This window comes from Panthera onca, chromosome C1, assembly GCF_046562875.1.
Source record: "Panthera onca isolate mPanOnc1 chromosome C1, mPanOnc1 haplotype 2, whole genome shotgun sequence".
NCBI classification, from domain to species: Eukaryota; Metazoa; Chordata; class Mammalia; order Carnivora; family Felidae; genus Panthera; species Panthera onca.
Genome location: NC_138346.1, coordinates 34979544 through 35001367, shown reverse-complemented (window position 1 = coordinate 35001367; position 21824 = coordinate 34979544). Strand labels below are relative to the sequence as shown.

At 37.3% G+C, this 21824-nt stretch overlaps 1 protein-coding gene across 4 annotated transcripts in view; it reads right to left on the bottom strand.

Annotated features, from left to right (window-relative positions):
* The window catches only part of ORC2 (origin recognition complex subunit 2), a 42198-nt gene extending 20785 nt beyond the window's left edge, over window positions 1–21413 (bottom strand). The window contains exons 1-8 of one of the 4 annotated variants that reach the window (XM_060622912.3): window positions 20938–21413; window positions 17778–17826; window positions 16472–16575; window positions 15860–16003; window positions 7256–7345; window positions 3540–3632; window positions 3077–3108; window positions 189–249 (exon numbers count right to left, since the gene is read on the bottom strand). In XM_060622912.3, coding sequence (XP_060478895.1) covers window positions 189–249; window positions 3077–3108; window positions 3540–3632; window positions 7256–7345; window positions 15860–16003; window positions 16472–16568 — 517 coding nt within the window. In that variant the 5' untranslated portion in view covers window positions 16569–16575; window positions 17778–17826; window positions 20938–21413. Of the gene's footprint in view, window positions 1–188; window positions 250–3076; window positions 3109–3539; window positions 3633–7255; window positions 7346–15859; window positions 16004–16471; window positions 16576–17777; window positions 17833–20202; window positions 20688–20738 lie in introns of those variants that run through there. The other 3 variants (XM_060622911.3, XM_060622910.3, XM_078451031.1) reach the window with 3 other exon arrangements.
* Between the last annotated feature and the right edge of the window lie 411 nt (window positions 21414–21824).

The following is a 21824-nucleotide window of genomic DNA, read 5'->3' as shown; positions in this document are numbered from 1 at the left end:
AAGCAGGCTCTGCACTAATAGCTCAGATTTGAGATTTTGAAATATTTAACTTTAGTGCAGAGACCAATACGGGGCTTGAACTCACAAACCGTGAGATCATGACCTGAGCCAAAATCAAGAGCTGGATGTTTAGCTGACTGAGCTAGCCAGGTGCCCCAAAAAACTCTTGTTTAAAAAGAAATACATACCTATTAATCTTTTCCTTATACCACTAGGTGCTGTTGATAGAAATTCACTTTTATCGTTGTTCTGTTTAAAAATAAAGCAACATAGTTTCAATTATCAAATAATAATGACATAGAAATTAATGATGGATGAGTGGAAGAGGCTAGAAAAGAAGAAAAATATTTTCTTTTCATTAGACTCCCTTTGAATTAGATGAGCCTAGTTCCTAGAAGTAGAAAACAATGACAAATTAATCTGTCAGGAAAAAAAGGTACGGCAACAAAACAATACAACAAATTCCAAAGGATTCTTTAAAGTGATTCTACAAGTTGAATTCCAGACATCTATAAAGTATGTAAAGAAAAAATGTATATGAGCCTTTTGAACCATTTTCACCCATCAGATGAGCAGAGTATTTTTTTTTAAGTGGATAATATCCAGTGATAATGAGTAAGCAAGGAAATAGGCACACCTATGCATATGGACCTTTTAATGTGTTAGCAATTTACTGGTGGTAAAGTATTACCTTCTTTGAGGAGGAGAGAAACAGAGATCTATACATTTTATGCCATTATTTTAAAAGTTTTAAATTCTTCACAGAAGTATAAAGTCTATTTTTCTTTTCCTCACAGAATATAATACTTAAAAACCAGTAAACTGCTAGCACATTAAAATGCCCACTGTTGTATATAAGTTAATTTTTAACAATACTGATAAAAAGATAAAGTACCCTGTGTTATTTTGGCAATATGAAATTGGGACAAAAAACTTAAGTCTGTTGTCTTGTGATAGGTTCTTGGTGCTAGTTTCAAATGTTAATGAATTCTGATTTGGGAATACGAAGAACAGTATTATAATAAATGAACTGAGCCCAATGAGTATATAACATAAACTTTTTTGATCCAGATCCTTAAAAAATATTTTTACATTTTGCCATCTTGATCCAGTACACATGTGCACAGTCATATAACTGAAATAAATTATAATGAAGTAATACTTACAAAATAGAAATTTTCAATTTTACAGTCTCTTACTTTTTAAACTGTAGGTCATGTCCTACTAAGCTCATCTCAAGACCGTGAGTTGAGACAGCCTGCCTCCATATAGCTTAATTATCAGGTCTGAGAACACCAATGTCAAAATAACCGTTTCAGAAAATTCTTGCTCAAAAAGGTAAGGCTATAACTTACTTCAGTGTTTGCTACAGAAATTTCTGCAAACTGATTTACCTAGACAATTTGGGTAAACTGTTCTCCAATCAAGATAATAGATTACTCAGCAGGGCAAACAGCTTATCACAAAATAGTTCATTCATCAAGATGCAGTTCAAGACCCTCTTCTTACTGTGTCCACCAATCCTCAAATACATGTAATGAATTTTGTCTAATACAGATCAATTCCCCATCTTGATAGTCATGCCTTAAACCTTTTAAGCCCAGATCCTCAAGCCCTATACATACTCTCTCCTGAACTCTCCCTTCTAAGACAGTGCATTAAATCTGTTACAGAGGTTGTCTCTCATTGTGGTAGGTTTTGTGATGGTTTCTTAGGGAAGTGACAAGATCCACTAATGTGATGTGATCCACACCTTGAAAAAGAATGCATTAATATATCTAAATTCTTTTTTTTTCTTAATTTTGTTTTAACGTTTATTTATTATCAAGAGAGAGAGAGACAGAGCATGAGCGTGGGAGGGGCAGAGAGAGGGGGAGATGCAGAATCCAAAGCAGGCTCCAGGCTCCGAGCTGTCAGCACAAAGCCTGATGCAGGGCTCGAACTCAAACTGTGAGACCATGGCCTGAGCCGAAGTCGGACGCTTAACCGACTGAGCCACCCAGATGCCCTAATATATCTGAATTCTTGACTGGATTAGGGGAATAGGTTTTATTCTTTTATAGTGATACAGTATACAAGATATAATACAGGAAAAAAGCATTGTTAAAGACAAAGGAGGCTCTGACATGTCTAATCTCACATCTAGACTTGCCTAAACAAGACATTCACATGTCACAGGCCATAACCATGGCCCTGAATGTCTACACTCACATTCTTACAAGGGGTTCCCCAAACTTAGCCTATACATAAGTCCAGGCATGTCTAAATTTATAGGCACCCAGGCCTGGACACACTCCACACTCACATACTCACTGCCCTGGATTCATTCATGCCCATCTGGGTTTGCTCATATCCAGGCAGGCCACTTGACAAGGCATAATGAAAAAACAAAATCACACAAACACAAAAGAGAGAGGATAAAAATTGTCATTTCATTTCAAACCCTGGAGAGAGTTTACCAAAACCAACTTTGTTTTCAAATGTAAATTATGGGGGCTTCTGGGTGGCTCAGTTGGTTAAGTGTCCGATTTCAGCTCAGGTCATGATCTCACAGTCCATGAGTTCGAGCCCCATGTCAGGCTCTGTGTCTCCCTCTCTCTCTGCCCCTCCCCTGCTCATGCTCTGTCTCTCTCTGTCTCAAAAAAAAAAAAAAAAAAAAAAAAAGTAAATTATGAAAGGATAAATAATCCACCTTATGAAAGGTGGATTTAATGGATCTTGCTATTAGTCCCTCAAGAAACAAGAGAACATTATGTATATAAGCAGAACAAAACAAAACCCATAAAATTTCCAGGCCAGCTCCACTAACTTGACATAGGGATAGTTCTGACATAGAAATAGCACAACAGTTGTGTCTAGAAGACCTGGCTTCATTTTCCAGCTTTCCTCCTTCCCAGTTAGACGAACTTAGACCAGTCACTTCACCTCTCTGAACCTCAGATTCTTCATCTAATGTAAGGTGTGTAATTGGCAAATACTGTGTATTATAAAGTGCTATATAATTTAAGAGATGAAGTGGATATTCTTCATGTCTTTGAAACACAAAGGTTTTTGCTTGTTTCAGTCAAATGCTTACCTTCACCTGAACTTTGTCTGAAGCAGAATGTCCTAAAAAATAAAACAAAAAGACATTACTTACCATGATACTTCACTTTTCATCATAGTCTAGTTTCATTCAACTGCCCCACAACTGTCCACAAACTGTAAGACTTCCAAATCCCTAAAGCCTTATTTCAAATAGAATGTGGCAAAGCAAATCTTCCATGAACATTTGGGTAACTCAAGCAAATGATAATAGGATTTTAAGGGTGTTTCTAATTGGCCCTATCAATCAACTTCAATCAGCAGATATTTCCCCCTTTTACCGATAGCTAAATATGGGTATGTGAAGGCACAAATTGGGGGTATTAACTGCATTTGGTTGAATAAATTTTCAGAACAGAAAAGAAGAAAATATATACAAACACACTTAGACAAGTAAAAAATATATAACTTGAAGCAACTATGAAAACTATCAAAGAACCAAGGTAAAATCTTACCCTTGCTACATTGAGGAATGTTTATCATAATTTCAGGATCATTCTTCAAATTAACTGAAACATTTTTTCTTGGTGTTTTTGCTAGTTCTGAAGCTGTAAGCAGACAAAAGAAATGTAGAAAGCAATCTTTAACAGATGATTAAGGGGTGGATTAAGATTAAGCAGATGAAGGGGGGAAATCGCTTTATTTCACTTATATAAATTCTTAGGGGGGGGAAACCCTGCCTGCTACTATTACCAGGAATATAAATAAACCTATCTATATTAAGAGTACTGCCTCTTTTACCTTAAATCTTCTTTCAAATATCTACAAATTGTCTAAATAAATAAATAAATAAATAAATAAATAAATAAGGCTTTGACCTTACTGCTTTCTAAACTGTCATTCTCTCTCCCTGTCCTTTCCATCAATAATTTTACACTCCTTCAATTTCTTTATCATATATACTTGAGGCATATCTTTGTCAGAGGGTAAGAAAGAATGGCCAGAAAATGGGATTTAAATCAAGTGGAAGCTGTGTATATTTAAAACTGTACTTTAAAAACTCTTAAATCTCCCATAACGTGGTATATTTTGTGTCTAAAACTATAATACATGTGAATAATGTCTAAAATATAGCATTGAGCGGATAGCTGTTTCTGTAACGGAGCATCAGATTAAAAAGTTGGCTTCTAAACACAAAAGGCCATTTTATATGAAAAATATAATCTTTACCTTTAAAAATACTTTCTCGAGGCATCTGGGTGGCTCAGTCGGGTAAGCATCTGATTCTTGATTTCGGCTCAGGTCATGATCTCATTATTTGTGAGTTCGAGCCCCATGTTGGGCTCTATGCTGACAGCACAGAGCCTGCTTGGGATTCTCTTCCTCTGTCTCTGCCCCTCCCCTGCTCTCTCTCTCTCTCTCTCTCTCAAAATAAATAAACATATTAAAAAAGGTAGTACATTTGTGGGGACTGTCATATTTTGGATCAATATCAAGTCTGGAGGATAAATTGTGTGAAACAGGTTAGAAAGAGCTTGAGTCAGTAAAGTGGCTTTAACTTACATGAATTCAACTATACTTTTTATTAAAAAAGAGGGATATAATTTGAATAGCATATATATTCAAAAATATACCTTTTTTCTCAGTGAACAATGTTCCAGTGTGTGTTAAGCTGGGAAATGTAAATCTATTCCTTAGTTAGGCTCCATTCCACGTGTCTCTCACACTACTGAGAAAGTAACTACAGTACAATATATTTTTTTTATTTTTTTAAAAAGGTTTTTAAAATTCATTTTGAGAGAGAATGAGTGAGGGAGGGGCAGAGAGAGAGGGAGACAGAGAATCCAAACAGGCTCCGTGCTGTCAGCGCAGAACCTGATGTGGAGCTTGATCCCATGAACTGTGACATCATGACCTGAGCCAAAATCAAGAGTCAGAGGCTTAACCAACTGAGCCACCCAGGTGCCCCCATATTGGAGATTTTAAAACAAAATTTTAAAATCCTCTTTGCCTAATGATAGCTTCTCATTAGGCTATTATTTGATCCTATCAACCAATCTATTTTCAATTTCCCTAAAGTCATCTTTCTCCAAGCTGCTGAACTCCTTACTGTCCTCTCTACTTGGTATTTCTACCTTTGCTCTTTTGTTTGCATTTATTAACTCATCACAGATATGCATTTTACAAAGATTCCCAATCTAACTCCTAGTGTATTTCTAGTCCTGTATCTTGGTTAGACCAATTTTTTGAATCATTTATACATAACAACATGTGATTTTCTGGCAGGTTATAATTATTTTAAAAATACTAAGGCCTTCTACTTCATTGATACAATTAGATGTAAACACAATTAACAACAATAAATAAGTCAAAGAAACTTTTTTTTTTTTTTAATTTTAGGAACGTACAAGCAGGGGAGAGGCAGGAGGTGGGGGTAAGAGAGAGAGAGAGAGAGAGAGAGAGAGAGAGACAGAGAGAGAAAGAATCTTAAGCAGGCTCCACGTTCAATACAGAGCCCAGTGTAGGGCTTGATCCCATGACCCTGGGATCATGACCTGAGCCGAAATCAAGAGTTGGATGCTCAACCGAATCACCCAGGTGCCCAAAGATACACTTTAAAGAAAATCACAACTAAACACAAGTCCAAACTAAATACAGATTTTGGAAAGTACCATCAGTCTCAAATTATCCAGAAAGCCATCTTTTTGACTGTGAATTTCTTTCATTTGTGATGACAGAAATGCCTAATATAACAGTACTGAAGTTTCTTGCAGCCCATACAATATAAGACATATATTATGGTTATTATGTGCATGTGGATTATCTACTTGAAGAACTTCTACTTGATTACTCCTCTGGGGCTCCTCTCTTCACTATTAGTTCTCTTTCTCCAATGTTCTTTGTCCTGTTTCATTGTTTTGGGGTTTCAGGTTAGTCTTGGTGTCTATCTGATCCTTTCTCTAATAATTACTTTAGCATTTCTTCTCTGGTTTCTCAAAGATCCTATAAAGAATGCAGTCATTTTTACAGACTGAAAAACTGTTAATTTCTTAATGTGCATTATGAACATTAAGAAACAGATCAATTCATGTAAATTATTGTATGTACCATGTTAGGTTCAGAATTAATAATGAATTTCATATTATACTTTTCAGAAAAGCTGAATACTGCAAATGATTAAATATTATAATGTTTGATATTCAGTAACACAGATGTTATAATTCTTATATATCCCTCATCAATGTAAACACTTAAGTTTTTCACTTGATCTTGAATGTTTACCTGGTTACTGGCCAGGATGACTGCATATATCGGTGTTCTGTAATTATAGATTATAAGCCCTATTATACAACTTGACATTTTACTGGATAGTTAATTATTGTTCCCTTGCTCTTGACTTCTTGCTGTTCCCAGACCTTCATATACTTATGGATCTAATTTTCAAACTACTTTCATATGTTATTTCCTTTCCTCAAAGCTTTCAAAAATGACCCCTCATACCACAGGACCCAAATAAAGTGCAATCTGAATTTTTTAAAAGAATTGAATTGATAGTTTAATTTTAATGTTGTATGTAATTTATTTTAGTCTAGTTTTCTGAAAATTAATAATCCATGTAAAATTAGTATAAGTGGTAACTTGAGTAAGAAAAAATATCACAACAGCCCATTTGTAACAATTTTATACAGTTTTCTACAATACATTTTTCTATATATAGTATAAAATTCTTAGTCATTAAATTCAGATTATCTGTGACTTAAGACGCTCATTTACTTAAAACTTTGTTCAGGACCTATGGCTGATGTGGGAAGAAAAGAAACACAGGATTCCTCCTGTGAGAAGCTTAAAATCTAGCTGAGAACAGAAGACATCTGAGCAGGAGCATCTGGGTGGCTCAGTGGGTTAAGCATCCAACTTCGGCTCAGGTCATGATCTCCAGTATGTGAGTTCGAGCTCCACGTCAGGCTCTGTGCTGACAGCTTCAAGCCTGGAGCCTGCTTCAGATTCTGTCTCTGTCTCTCTTTCTCTGCCCCTTCCCCACTTGCACTCTCTCTCTCTCAAAAGTAAACAAACATTACAAAGAAAAAACATCTGAGTATGAAAAATAATTGGTTTTACATATGCTTGAAAATATGATACAAAACGATATCCCTCATTCTTTTAGGGAATGCATTAGGATGATAACTGTGGGGAATGTAGTTAAATACACCTTCTTAGAAAAACAACATACCTAATTTAGCCATCTTTTCAGAGTGTTTTCTATTCTGAAAGGAATAAACTTTATTCCCACCATCTGCAGCAGAGCCATTTTTCAAAGATTCTGAAAGAGAAAAAGCAATATGCATTTTGGGAAAATAGGCAAAATTAACAGAAAAAATAAAATTTTAACTAAAAATTTAAGATCTGTACCGTCTTGCATGAAGGTTTAACAATACATATTTATACATAAAATATTTAAAAATAGATGACAGACTATGTTTATATAAATCTGAAACACAGAAAACACATTATTCTTCACAAGTACACAAAAATAAACATATAAACACACACACACACACACGCACGCACGACCCCCCCTCCTCCCCAAACCCTCCAGACTAGAGGTATATGCATTCAATTCATGATACTGCTGCCCCTGAGGGAAAACAGAAGGGGCTCTATTAGTTGTTTTCTTCTTGAAGTAAACACTGCCAAGTACAATTCAGTTAATTGACACTGAGACAGGTAACAGCTGCTACATGGTGGAAGCTCTCTTACTATCAAGACTATGACCTAATTTTCATTCTTCAATCATCCCTTTTAATAACAACAGCTACCTACAACATACCGGATACTCATCGCTAGTAGCCTACTCTCTGGCATAGTAATTCTCAAAGTGTGATGGGGGACTGGGGGCCAAAACTATTTCATAACAACACTAAGATATTATTCGATTTTTTCGCAATCAAGAGTAGATCATAGGTATTCCAGAGACTACGTGATGTGTGATGACAACACCATCCTGTGGGCTAATGGAATGTGTGAAGCAGATATGAAAATTCAGCTGTCTTCTATTAAGCCAGACATTAAAGAGATTTGCAAAAATGTAAAACAAGGACTTCTTCACTAATTTTCTTTTTGGAAATAGTTGTTTTTCAAATCTATGTAATTCAGGTTAACATCTAATGTATTTTATTATTGTTATTATAAAACAGTGCCAGACTGTTCTGAAGTTGATGTTTACTATCCTTACTATTTAAGAGTCCCCACTGTCTATGCCCTAATACTTGGCATTATCTTAACTCCTTAATCTTTGCCAATTGAGTGGGTATAAAATGAATCATATGGGGACAGTTGTTTTAATTTCCCTTTCCCTAATTGCTAATGAGGTTGAACGTCTTTTCACATGTTTCTTATTTCTAAAGAGGAAATATCTTTTTCTCTATCCTATGACTTGCATATATGCATATATGACACTTCTTTAGGGTGTCATTTGATGAAGAGAAGTACTGAATACTTTTTCAAATAGACTTTATGTTTTAGAGCAGTTTTAGGTCTAGAGCCAACCTGAATACAAGGTACAGAGATTTCCTATATACCTCCTGTCCTCACAAACGCACAGCCTCCCCCACTATCAACATCTCACCCAGAGTGGTAGATTTGTTACAATCTTGAACCTACACTGACACTTCATTATCACCTCAAGTCCACAGCTTATATTAAGGTTCATTCTTGATGTGGTACATTCTATAGACTTTGATAAAAGTATGATGACATGTATCCACCACTGTAATATAATATACAGAATAGTTTCAATGCCCTAAAAATCCTCTGTACTCAACCAATTCAGATCTCCCATCCTCTAACCACTGGCAAGCAGTGATCTCTTCACTGTCTCCACAGTTTTGCCTTTCCCATAATGTCACACAGTTGGAATCATAGCTATTGGCTTCTTTTCAGATTGGCTTCTTTCACTCAGTAATATGCATTTAAGGTTCCTCCACATCTTTTCATGCCTTGATATGTTTTTTTTTTAAATGCTGAATAATATTCCACTGTATGGATATATCAATTTATTCTTGGTTAATTTTTTGGTTGTTTCCAAGCCACGGCAGTTATGAACAAAGCTTCTGTAAACATCTGTGTGCAGAGAGTGTGTGTGTGTGCATGCATGCGCATAGGTTTCTGAATGGATATAGTTTTCAACTCATATGAGTAAATACAAAGAAGGAAAATTGCTAGATCATATTGTAAGAATATGTTTAATTTGTAAGAAACTGCCAAACTGTCATTCAAAGAGCAGTACCATTGTGTAATAAATGAGAACTCCTCTTGTTCCACAGCTTTGCTAGCATTTGGTGCTGTCAGTGTTTTGAATTTTGGCCATTCTAATAGGTGTGTAAGTGGCAATCTCATCGTTGTTTAAAGCTGCAATTTTTAAATGACATATAATGTTGAGGGGGCGCCTGGGTGGCGCAGTCGGTTAAGCATCCGACTTCAGCCAGGTCACGATCTCGCGGTCCGTGAGTTCGAGCCCCGCGTCAGGCTCTGGGCTGATGGCTCGGAGCCTGGAGCCTGTTTCCGATTCTGTGTCTCCCTCTCTCTCTGCCCCTCCCCCGTTCATGCTCTGTCTCTCTCTGTCCCAAAAATAAATAAAAAACGTTGAAAAAAAAAATTTTTAAATGACATATAATGTTGAGTATATTTTGAGTTGAGTAAATACAAATCACTAGTTGCCATCTGTGTATCTTCTTAGGTGAGACGTCCTGTTCAGAGCCTCTGCTCATTTTTAAATCAGGCTATCCATTTTCTCACTGTTGAGTTTTAAGAGCTCTTTGTGTATTCTGGGTAACACTTCTTCAACAGATGTCTTTTGCAAATATTTTCTCCTAATCTGTGGTTTGTCTTCCTGAGAAGTGCTGAATTTTAATAAGGTGAATGTGTCAACCTTTTTTAATTACATTAAAAGAAATTCATCTATAATCAAGTCAAAACCATATTCTTATATTTTCTTGTAAAAGCATTTACAATTTGCTTTTCATACGTAAATCTTAAATTAAAGTAATTAACTTGTTTAAGATGGGAGGTAGAGATCAAATTCTTTTTTTCATTATGATACCCCATTGTCCCAACACTGTTTACTGACCAGTTCATCCTTAGCAGAGTGATCTGCAATGCTGCCTCTCTCTTATATCTAATTTTCACATACATTTAAGTCTGTTTATGGCAAACCTGTACTTATGTACCTTAAGTGTCTGGCGCAGAGACAAAATATGAATTTAAAGATACTGAGTAGTTTCTATGTAAACTAAATTAAATGCTTTAGAAATATTTGATTAAAGTTATTAGTAAGCGCAGTTAGTTTCAAATCAGATATAGGTGAGAAATCATAAAAGATTTAAGAAAAAATTTGAAAAAACACAAAAGCACACTACACTGATACTGCATCAAAAGTGTCTTTAAATGTACAATCTAATGGAGGGAAATGAAACCTGAAATCCCAAATGGTGCATTATGGATATGCTGTCTAAAAAAACCCAACACCAAAATCAAAAGGTGATGATGTTCTTCAACCAGCTGACTTCTAGCAAACTTCTATTGAAAGAAAAGACTCTGGTGGGTATGTGTTTGTGTATGTGTGTGTATATGTGTGTATATATATGCTTATATATAAAACAAAATGTTTAAAGTATTTTTATGATTTTCTGGTTCTGATATTTTGATTGACTAACAATGATTCTAATCATATTGTCCAAACAGGTTTTTACTACATATAGAATTTTTCTTTTTTTAAAGGACACTATTTTCTTAATGTTTATTTATTTTTGAGAGACAGAGAGAGAGAGAGAGTGAGAGAGCATGCTTATGTGAAAAGAGTGTGAGTGGGGGAGGTGCAGAGAGAGGGGGACAGAAGATCTGAGCAGGCTCGGCGCTGACAACAGCAAGCCTGACACAGGGCTTGAAACCATGAACCACAAGAGTGCGACCTGAGCTCAAGCCGGACACTCAACTGACTGAATCACCCAAGTCTCCCACATATAAAACTTTTTAATAAGTTTTAAATGACTCAAAATGCACAAAACTGAAAAAACTATGAATATACAAATCACAAAAGAAATTAAAGTGGGTAATAAATGTAACAAAAAATATTTAATTCTGATGAGGGATCCTAATACTAGTTGATACAATCCTTCTAAAAAGCAATTTGGCAACATGTATGCTTTATAAAGTTCATACACTTTCACCAGTAATTCTACTTCTAGGACTCTCTTATGAAGAAATAAGAGATCTAAACAAAGATTTATGTCCCAGGGTAATCACTACTGTATTAGTTAAAATAAAAAGTCAGACAATCCAAAAGTCTAATAAAGGCCAACTATGTTGTTTATATATCAGAATGCAATGTTATTTCTGTAATACACCATTTCACACTCATTAGGATGGCTATTAAAAAAGAAAAACAGGGGCGCCTGGGTGGCTTAGTCAATTAAGTGTCCGACTTTGGCTCAGGTCATGATCTTGTAGTTCGTGGATTTGAGCCCTGCATTGGGCTCTGTGCTGATAGCTCGGAGCCTGGAGCCTGCTTTGGATTCTGTGTCTCCCTCTCTCTCTGCTTCTCCCCTGCTCACGCTCTCTTTCTCTCTCTCAAAAATAAATAAACATTAAAAAACAATTTAAAAAGAAAAACAAGTGTTGGTATGCATACAGAGAAACTAGAACACTTGTGTTGTGTCCTGTTAGTAGAAAAGTAAATTGGTGTAGCTGCTGTGGAAAATAGTATGGAGATTCTTCAAAAAATTAAAAATAGAATTACCATATGATCCAGCAATTCCACTTCTGGGAATATATCCAAAAGAATTCAAATCAGGGCCTCAAAAAGATATTTGTACACCCATGTTCATAGCAGCATTATTCACAGTAGCCAAAAGGTCGAAGCCACCCAGAAGTCCACTGACAGACGAATGGAAAAATAAAATATGGTATATGCATACAATGCAATATTATTCAGCCTCAAAAAGGATGAAAATTCTGACACTACAACATGGATGAACCTTGAGAACATTATGCTAAGTGAAATAAGCCAGTTACACATGCAAAAATACTGTATGATTCCACTTAACATGAGGTACCTGGAGTAGTCAAATTCATAGAAAGTATAATGGTGTTTGTCAGGGGCTATAAGGAGAAGGGACTGGGGAATTGTTTAATGGGTAGAATTTCAGTTTTGTAAAATGCAAAGAGTTCTGGAGATTGACTGCAAAACAATGTGAATGTACTTAATACTAAACTATACACTTTAAGATCATAAATTTTATATTACATGTATTTTACCACAATTTTTATTTTTTTCTCACATTTCTAAAAAGAGGTTTTCCAAGAATTTTCTAGTAGTCAACTAACAAAGAATCAATTATAGAGTTACACTGTTCCTAAGACTAAAAAACAAACCAATTGTTCAGGAGAAGCATCAATAAGACAAATTGCTCTTGAGGACACCTAATTGCTTTGAGAGATCTTTGGGAAAAATCTTCTATTTAAGGCTGAGATCACCTAGCACCTCTATGCAGTGACTATTCTACAGACTAGATGTGATTAACAGAATAAGAATGATGCCAGGTATGTCAAGATGTGTGCTTTTTATAAGAAGCAGTTTACACTTTGATAGTAAGTAAAGGGATTAATAAAATATTTAGAGGTCATTGTTGAAAGGTTGTTTTCTTTTAACTATTCCTAAGGATTCTTTGCCAAATGTCCTTCTATGTTTTAAAAATAATGCATAAGGGGGCACCTGGGTGACACAGTCAGTCAAGCATTGGACTTTTTTTGTTTTTAATGTTTATTTTTGAGAGAGAGAGAGAGACAAAGACAGAATCTGAAGCAGGCTCCAGGCTCTGAGCTGTCAGCACAGAGCCTGATGAGGGGCTTGAACTCATGAACCAGGAGATCATGATCTGAGCTGAAGTCGGATGCTTAACCAACTGAGCCACCCAGGCACCCCAAGCATTAGACTCTTGATCTAGGCTCAGGTCATGATCTCATGGTTGGTGGGTTCAAGTCCCGCATCGGGCTCTGCACTGATGGTGTGGAGCCTACTTGGGATTGTCTCTCCTCTCTGCCCCTCCACTGCTTGTGCTCTCTCTCTCTCTCTCTCAAAATAAATAAACTAACTTAAAAAAAAATGCACATTTGTTTTCTATTATAATAAAAGATTAGAAAGAAGCTTATTGTTCATTATCTCAAAGGAGGCTAAAGAAGACTGTAAGAGATGTCACTATTTCCACTCTGAAGAAAACATTAAAAAACTCTCCTTCCTAGGGGCGCCTGGGTGGCTCAGTTGGTTAAGCGTCTGACTTTGGCTCAGGTCATGATCTCGTGGCCTGTGAGTTTGAGCCCCGCATCGGGCTCTGTGCTGACAGCTCAGAGCCTGGAGCCTGTTTCAGATTCTGTGTCTCCCACCCTCTCTGACCCTCCCCTGTTCATGTTCTGTGTCTCTCTGTCTCAAAAATAAATAACTGTTAAAAAAAAAATTAAAAAAAAAAAAACAAAACCAAAAAACTCTCCTTCCTATACCATAACTGGAACACTATTCTCCCCAATACACATTTTGGCAAACAAGAAAAAAATCAAAACAGAAAGAGTCACGTCTGTGAGACTTAATCGTTAAGTTATAGACTTGTCTATTGTACATACCCACAGCCTAATGAAAAGCTCCATTTCCTGGACACAGAGACCGTCAACACAAGCTTATGTGTGTGCATGCACATACAGACAGAAAATACACAGCCAACTATTAACAGTTCTATGTTCTCTAAAGCATGCATTCTCAACAGGAATATATTGCTCCAGATGGATTAAAAATTGGCTCTCGGTGGGAGGAAGAATGTGAAAATGTGAAAAACATCTTAGATATTACAATGGTCTGTGGTCCTCCAAAGAGCCACAGATATGCAAACAGATATATAAACAGATATATATCATAGATATAGTATCAAAAATTCATGGGTGGGGGCAATTAGGAGAAAATGTCTAAAAGAAAGCTCTTTTGGGGATGATAGTAAAAAATAGGCTGAGAAACACTGCTCTAAGGCAAAGATTCCCATTAAGTGTGCAAAATTAAAGGCATAGGTTATAGGTAGGCTGAGTAATGATCCTCTCAGGCCTCTGTGGATGCCAGTCAGGGCTTGCAGAAAGAGCAGGAATAAGGGTTAGAAGCCCGAGGGCATTTGTCCTGGTCTGGGGCATTCTCCTCCATTTATTCCAGTGTGCTTCCAAATATCATTTGCTGTGAGCGCTATTAAGTGAAAAAGCTTGGAAGCACTGAGTTTCTACTACAAATATGTATTTTTTTTTTAAGATTTTATTTATTTTTTTAATGTAATTTCTGCACTCAACGTAGGGCTCAAACTTACAACCCCAAGATCAAGAGTCACAGCCAGGTGCCCCACAAATATGTATTACTTTTACAACAAGAAATAAAACAAAAACACTTTCAATCTCTTCTTAGGTCTAGCGTAATAGGAGTCAAGAATTCAAAGTTCTATTCAGAACATGCCCTAAAAATGTCAACTATCCCATTGGGGAAACTTTTAAAAGAATCCACTCTGTCCACTTAGTCTATTGAGGAACAACGGTCATTTTTTGTATCATGCCATTTAACAGTGGGAACTAAACCAGAGGCGTTATTACTCAAGAAGTGACAAAAAGGTCAGGAGTAGTGATGATGACCATTTATAAGCCAAGTATGAGAGAGTAAAAAACACATACATGAGAGAGAAAGGTGGCATACAAAGAGAACAGATGCACAGAGATGACATGAGAGAGACTGGGAGATCCATGAAAGCAAAGTCCCTAGGTTTTTAATGTTGTCTCAGTTCCAATGCCCCTAGTGCCCAACAATACTGATTTTGTTCCTTAGTCTTTATTTACTAAGCCAACTTAAGTAGATCTGTGTTCCTTGAGCCCTAACTATAAGATAATAAGCCTACAATTTTTTAAATATAATCTGGCAGGAATCTGGTTTAGATGTAAAAAACAAAAAACAAAAAGCAAAAAAAACCCAGAACATCAGCATGCCTACATTCAAACATTACTTCTTGGAATGTCCCCTCTATTTCTATAAAGAAGGCCAAATTGGGCACTTGGGTGGTTCAGTCAGTTAAGTGTCCCACTTCAGCTCAGGTCATGATCTCATGGTCTGTGAGTCTGAGCCCCACATCAGGCTCTGTGCTGAGAGCTTGGAGCCTGGAGCCTGTTTTGGATTCTGTGTCTCCCTCTCTCTCTGCCCTCCCCCACTTGTGCTCTGTCTCTCTCTCTCAAAAATAAATAAACATAAAAAAAAAAAAAAAAGACCAAAGTAATAATGAAGTGACTTGCTTTATGAAATTATTTCAAATTAATTAAAAATATATAGGTATCTTAAAAAATAACTTTAGATTGGCCTGTAGAATTTTTCTAAAAATAATTAAATGAAGGACTGGTTGCTTGTGGGGGAAAAAAACTAAAGAAAAAAATGTAATGGAAACTCAGTGCTTCCAACTTTTCCAACTGTACATAAAAAACTGAAGCAAGTGCTTTTCTGATGAGAAATAAATATAGCATGCGTGACGAAAAAGTTCTGGAGATGGATGGTGGTGATAGTAGCACAACGTTATGAATGTATTTAATACAACTGAGCTATACACTTAAAAATGTTACAGATGGTAAAGTTTTTATTATATGTAGTTTACAATTAGAAAATAATAATATGGTACACCACTGCCTAACCTACCAGACTATTTTTATGTATCCTGCAAAGCAATTTTAGCTACTAGCAGAAATTTGAGTGTACATTCCCTTTCCCCAGTCCCCAAAATACCTTGAATATCTTGTCCTAAAACTTCCACATAGTTCTGATCTTTTAAGACTTCCTGGTCATCTTCTTCCAAATCATATTCTGGCTTCTTTATTATTTTTTTTGTGTTGACCAAAAGCTGAGCTCGCTCCTTTTTTAATTTAGCTCCTACAAGAACATCCAAAGAATTAGAACATTACAGGTATAAATTCTTTCTAAATATTACATTTAAATAAGTAAACTGTACTACTTATATTGTCATTATTTAAAATCTGGAAGAAAATTCACTGTTTTCTCTTTGATGAAAGTATATACCACTCTTCACTACAGTTTATATAATTTTTAAAAAAACCCTGAAAGTGTATTATTTTGGGGGGGGTCAAAATAACTACACATTTTAATTACAATGGGTAGTTATCATTTATCCCTATTATTAAGCATTTCATATCAGATAAAGCTTTATTATTTTTAATTGTCAAAATTTTGGAGTAAACTAAAAAAGTGGTTTTTATTTAGTCTTACTAGATCAAATACTTTGTGCTATATATTCAAAATAGAAGGTTAAAATATTTTAAAAAGTGAAATAATCCATAACCATCACATAAGCATCTCTTCAATTGTATAATCACTCTGTACCTCCTTCTCTATCAAGAATGTGATTAAGAACATCATCATCTCCCACAAATTGAACCTCCAGCATCTTGTCTTCTTTTAATTCCAGTTTACTCATCATTGCCAACCTAAACAAAAGCAATAAAGCACTAAAAAGTGATGAAAAATTCATTATCAACAGCCAAATAAACATTCACATAACAAACACACGTATTTGTACAAAACACTTAAAGTCTTAAGTATGAAAAATATATTATACATTGTTGTATTAATACTGTTTTTTTGATAATAAGTAACTCAGTTCTTTATCTGAAAATGGAAAAGACAGGAAGAGGCAATTGACAGTTGGAAAAAAAACAAATTCAATCCAAACAAGGCAACTAAAGTATAATAACAGGGAACCAATTCTTCCTGTAAAGAAAGCTCTAACCAATCTACAGAATGATAACATTATCAGAAAGGGGGTGGTTAATACATGACAGTTTAGAAAAGGGACAGCCAGGCAAAGAATAATGGTTTGGTAGATTTTAGTATCTATTCATTGGAGATAAATAGTCCACTGGCGAAAGTCTATGTACTTCACTGGTATACCAAACCTGGATCAAACAATCCTCAAGCACCTCCCTGTACTATTATTGCATGCTTACCAAACTTTACAATTATGAACGTGGCTTTCTGGGTATCATGGCAACTAAACAGTAAACATGAATCTTTCTCTTTTTTTAAAAAAAAATTTTTTTTTTTTTTTAACGTTTACTTTTTTTTGAGACAGAGAGAGACAGAGCACGAACGGGGGAGGGTCAGAGAGAGGGAGACACAGAATCTGAAACAGGCTCCAGGCTCTGAGCTGTCAGCACAGAGCCCGACGCAGGGCTCGAACTCACAGACCGTGAGATCATCATGACCTGAGCCGAAGTCGGCCGCTTAACCGACTGAGCCACCCAGGCGCCCCTAAACATGAATCTTTCTAATACTTTATAGTCACTTCTTCACTGATCAAACTTCAGAGTTTGGCAAGCAAAACCTTGATCAACTCTGCCTACTTTGAAAAAACTTAATTTCAGAACTTATAATACTAATGGCCTGAAACCAACTGTGATTCTAACTAGCTGCTAGCTCACTGGTTTACCCAAAAAGTGAATTTTTTTCTCTCCTCCTTCTTCTATAAATCCTATTTTTGTCTTTTCTCCTAATAAGAGGCTGACTACATCACTCATGAGTCAGTTACTTGCGTGCAGATAACTTACTAAATGCTGCGAAATTTTCTTCTGCACACTTAAATGACTTGTCTCTATTTTCTTTTTTTTGACTTGTCTCTATTTTCATTTACCTTTAAAGGTATTACACATTCTGCAGCTGGAAAATTCAGGTAGAGTCCCCTGCAATTGGAAAAAAAAGAACTTGGTCAAGGTCAGCTAATAGGAAATAAAAGAAACAAACAAGTTCATGAGTTTTAACAAACAAGATGAATACATAAATACAGTTCTTACAAAGTCAAACATTATTATGAAGGCATAGGAAAGGGCAAAACAGCCATCAGTATTTTGGCCAGGAAGTACTAGATGAGAAGATCTGGACCATGGGGGCAGGTGGCTGGAGAGAGGAGGCCAAAATTTGAGCACTTACTATATGCTGGACACAGTTTTGAATATTCTATACATATTCTCATTTAACCCTCACCAACTCTATTAGGTTTTTGTGTATAAAGATAATACTTCATCTATAATTTACATGACCACTGCCAGCAGACCATATCGTTTTGGGCCATTTTTCTAGTCATGATACTGCTTTCTACCATGGGGAATTTGGACATATTACAGAAAAAGTTTAATGCATCTACATGACATATTAAAAAAAAAATTTTTTTTAAGGTTTATTCATTTTTCAGAGACAGAGACAAAGCGTGAGTGGGGGACGGGGAGAGAGAGAGACATAGAATCTGAAGCAGGCTCCAGGCTCTGAGCTGTCAGCACAGAGCCCGACTCAGGGCTTGAACTCACAGACCACAAGATCATGACCTGAGCCGAAGCTGGATGCTTAACCGACTGAGCCACCCAGGTACCCCCATCTACATGACATTTGTATATAATAAACTTATGATTTCTTTATATATGTATAAAATAAAGTTTTTCTGAGGGGCTGTTTGTCAGGCACTCTATTAGGTACTTTCATGTATAGTAGACCATTAAATCCTCTTACTCATCCAAATTCATGCAACTAGAAAGTGTCATAAGGGCTAAAACCCAAGTTTGATTCCAAAGTCCTTGATCATGCTACTACACACTCTTCCTGCCATTAAATACAAATCTGTTATCCTGAATGCTTGTTCTGACCTCTGGAAACTATTCATCATATATCTAATCATTTTCCCATCTGGCAGTTCAAACATCCAAAGATTTCTACGTTCCTCCAGGTTTCCAGTTCATTAAGTTAAACACCCCTAGTTCTATCGAGCATACATGTTTTTAATCACTTTTTTAAAATGTTTGTTTAATTTTAAGAGAGAACGGGAGTGGGTGCACAAGCGTAGAGAAGGGGCAGAGAGACAGAGGATCCATAGCAGGCTCTGTGCTGTCAGCACAGAACCTGACATGGAGCTTGAACTCATGAACCGTGAGAACCATGAGACCATGACCTGAGCCGAAGTCAGATGCTTAACCGAATGAGCCACCCGGACGCCCCTATCAAGCATATTTTTAGGAGCATGGCCAGATTCAGTCTAATGTATATTGTTTTAAAATATAAACAGCTATGTTTAAACATAATATAAACAGCTGTTTAAAATATAAACAGCTATGTTCTACAAAGGATTTGAAGTACTGACAATAAGCAAATGCAATAAAACAAACGACAAACTGTAATAGTAATAGGAGTCTGGATCCAGGAAAAAACAAAGAAAGCAGAAAATACATCATACAAAGAACAGTGGCTCGGAGCTAACTGGCAGCCAAAGTGAAAAAGGAATAAAGGTCAGTTGCATAATTCTCATTCACAAAAGTTTAGTAGTTCCTTTGGGGAAAGATTTTCAAGGAAAATTTAAAAACAAAAATTTTAGACAACTGAATATCGTCTTTTGCAATTTCCCTGTGGTATTTTACATAAGAATTGCCTGGACAGAGGCGTCCTAACTTAATATTGTTTGTGGCTGAAAGCATTTCCTTTTCTAGATTTTAAGCCATCTTATTACACAGTACTGAATCACCAAACTGAAGAAACTTCTATAAAGACTTTGAAAGAAATCTTTCCTTCTTTCTCCAAAGATTTCTGAAAACAACAAAACAACAAACAAACAAAATCCACTACTTGACAACCACACAATAAAATGCAAATTTTTAGTGACCATTTACTCTTCAAGGCACTGTCTTTGGGTGCTGAATTTTAAGTGGACTCCTTATAAGGAGTTAACCAGTCAGGTAATACAGCAGCACCAATGGCGTATTAATGGCAAAACACTCCCCTCTAAGAGCAAATAAAGGATTTGCTACAATTTTTAAAAACATAATCCTTAAAAAAAAGGTGGCATAGATTAGCACTAATTTTGATATCAGATAAGCCTAGGTTCTGATCTTAACTCCACACTCACAACCGTGGACAAAACGATTAAATGAGCTCATGTGTGTGGCATATGAAAATACTAATTGAATGTTCCTTATCACTGTTTTTTTTTTAACTTCAACTTAACCATGTAGATTTCTTGACATCCCTACATCTCGTCTAATAGAAAAGGTGCTCAGTAAATGACAAATAAATGATACCTATTTAACGTGCAGTGCCAATACCCAACGGTGTAGTAGAGCCATGCTATTTTTCCTTCAGACTGCCATTTAACTAGGGTGTAGGTATGATGGTTTTGTTAGGATTTCAGTTGTAAGACGAAAACCAATGCATCAACATCCTTTTAATGTAAAAAGCTCTACCAGAAGAGCCTGGTTCATCAACATTTTACAACCAGGCATGGTGCCAGGGTGACCGACCAGGCAGCAGGATTCATTTGGGGGCATCCGGGCTGGGATGCCATCAAAGGTTCTCACTCCTGTGGCAGTTCTGGGACGAAATCTGTTCCTCGTTGTGCCTGCTCCTCTCTGGTCACTTTACACTTTTGTTACTGATTTTCACAGTTCTCTCTTTACGAGTACAAGGCTCTTTAAGCCGAGAAACTGATACGTTGACAATGCGCCCCTTGCACAGAAGGCCTATCACTGCTGGAGAGACCGACCAACGGTACTTCCAGAAAGAGGCTGTCACCCCAACAAGTATTTATGGACTTTGGCCCGGGCCTCGAGCCACTTACCAGTTGGCCGCGCCGGGGGTCCTCGGGGGCTTCGGGCTGCGTGGGGAGGGCAACGACCCAGCCCGGAGAGCCGAGGGGGAGCCCTCTTCGAGACGAGTACCGCAGCTCGACTGCGGAGCTGGACGCCACCGGACTCACCTCACAAACCCCGAGTTAAGCGGGAGAGGGAAGCGGGCTGCCCAGTCGTCCCACCACTCACCGCTAGGTCTCCGCCAGGCGCCGCTCGGGCCGCCCAGCACCTGCCGGCGGTACCCCGCTGACTGGGCACTCTAGGGGAGGTGGCTACGGGCCCAGCAGGAAAAGCCAGATGCCTGTTAAGCACAGCCGGAGCAGGGTCGCAGGGTCTCAGACTCGCAGAGACGAGGAGGGAAGCCGGGAGGCCGACTGGGGGATGGGGGTCCTGCCTGGGCACACCGAATCTCCCGCCCTGTCCATTGGGCGGAGTCCAGGAAAGCCAATAGAAAGCGTAGTCAGCCGAGAGCGACGTCTCTGCCCGCCAGTCGGTTTCAGCCTGCCGGCCCCGCCCAGCAAGAAACCTGAGGAAAACGAATCCCTAAACTCGGGTTCTGGGCCTTTCCTAGTCTCTTTCCGTTTCCGGGGAAAGGAGAAGGAAGTGTCGCTTACACCTGGAGGAATTTGTAGAGGTGTAGCAGGTTGAGCGGTCTGCCCTGAGGCAATCTTAAAAGTCTTCATTGGTTTCTCTAGACACCTTCTTTTGAGCAAAAAGATAATGGGAATGAGTTTGCGGTTTTTTTTTTAAATATTTTTTCTTAACGTTTATTTATTTTTGAGATAGAGACAGAGCATGAACTGGGGAGGGTCAGAGAAAGAGGGAGACACAGAATCCGAAACAGGCTCCAGGCTCTGAGCTGTCAGCACAGAGCCCGAAGCGGGGCTCGAACTCAGGGACCATGAGATGATGACCTGAGCCGAAGTCGGAGCTCAACCGACTGAGCCACCCAGGCGCCCCTATGTCGTTTTTAAACATTTATTTCGTTTGGGGTGAAAGGTAGGATTGCGTACATCTTAAGGTTTTGGGGTAGGGAAGAGGGAGACAGCCTTCTCTGTAAACAAGAGAATTAGGGC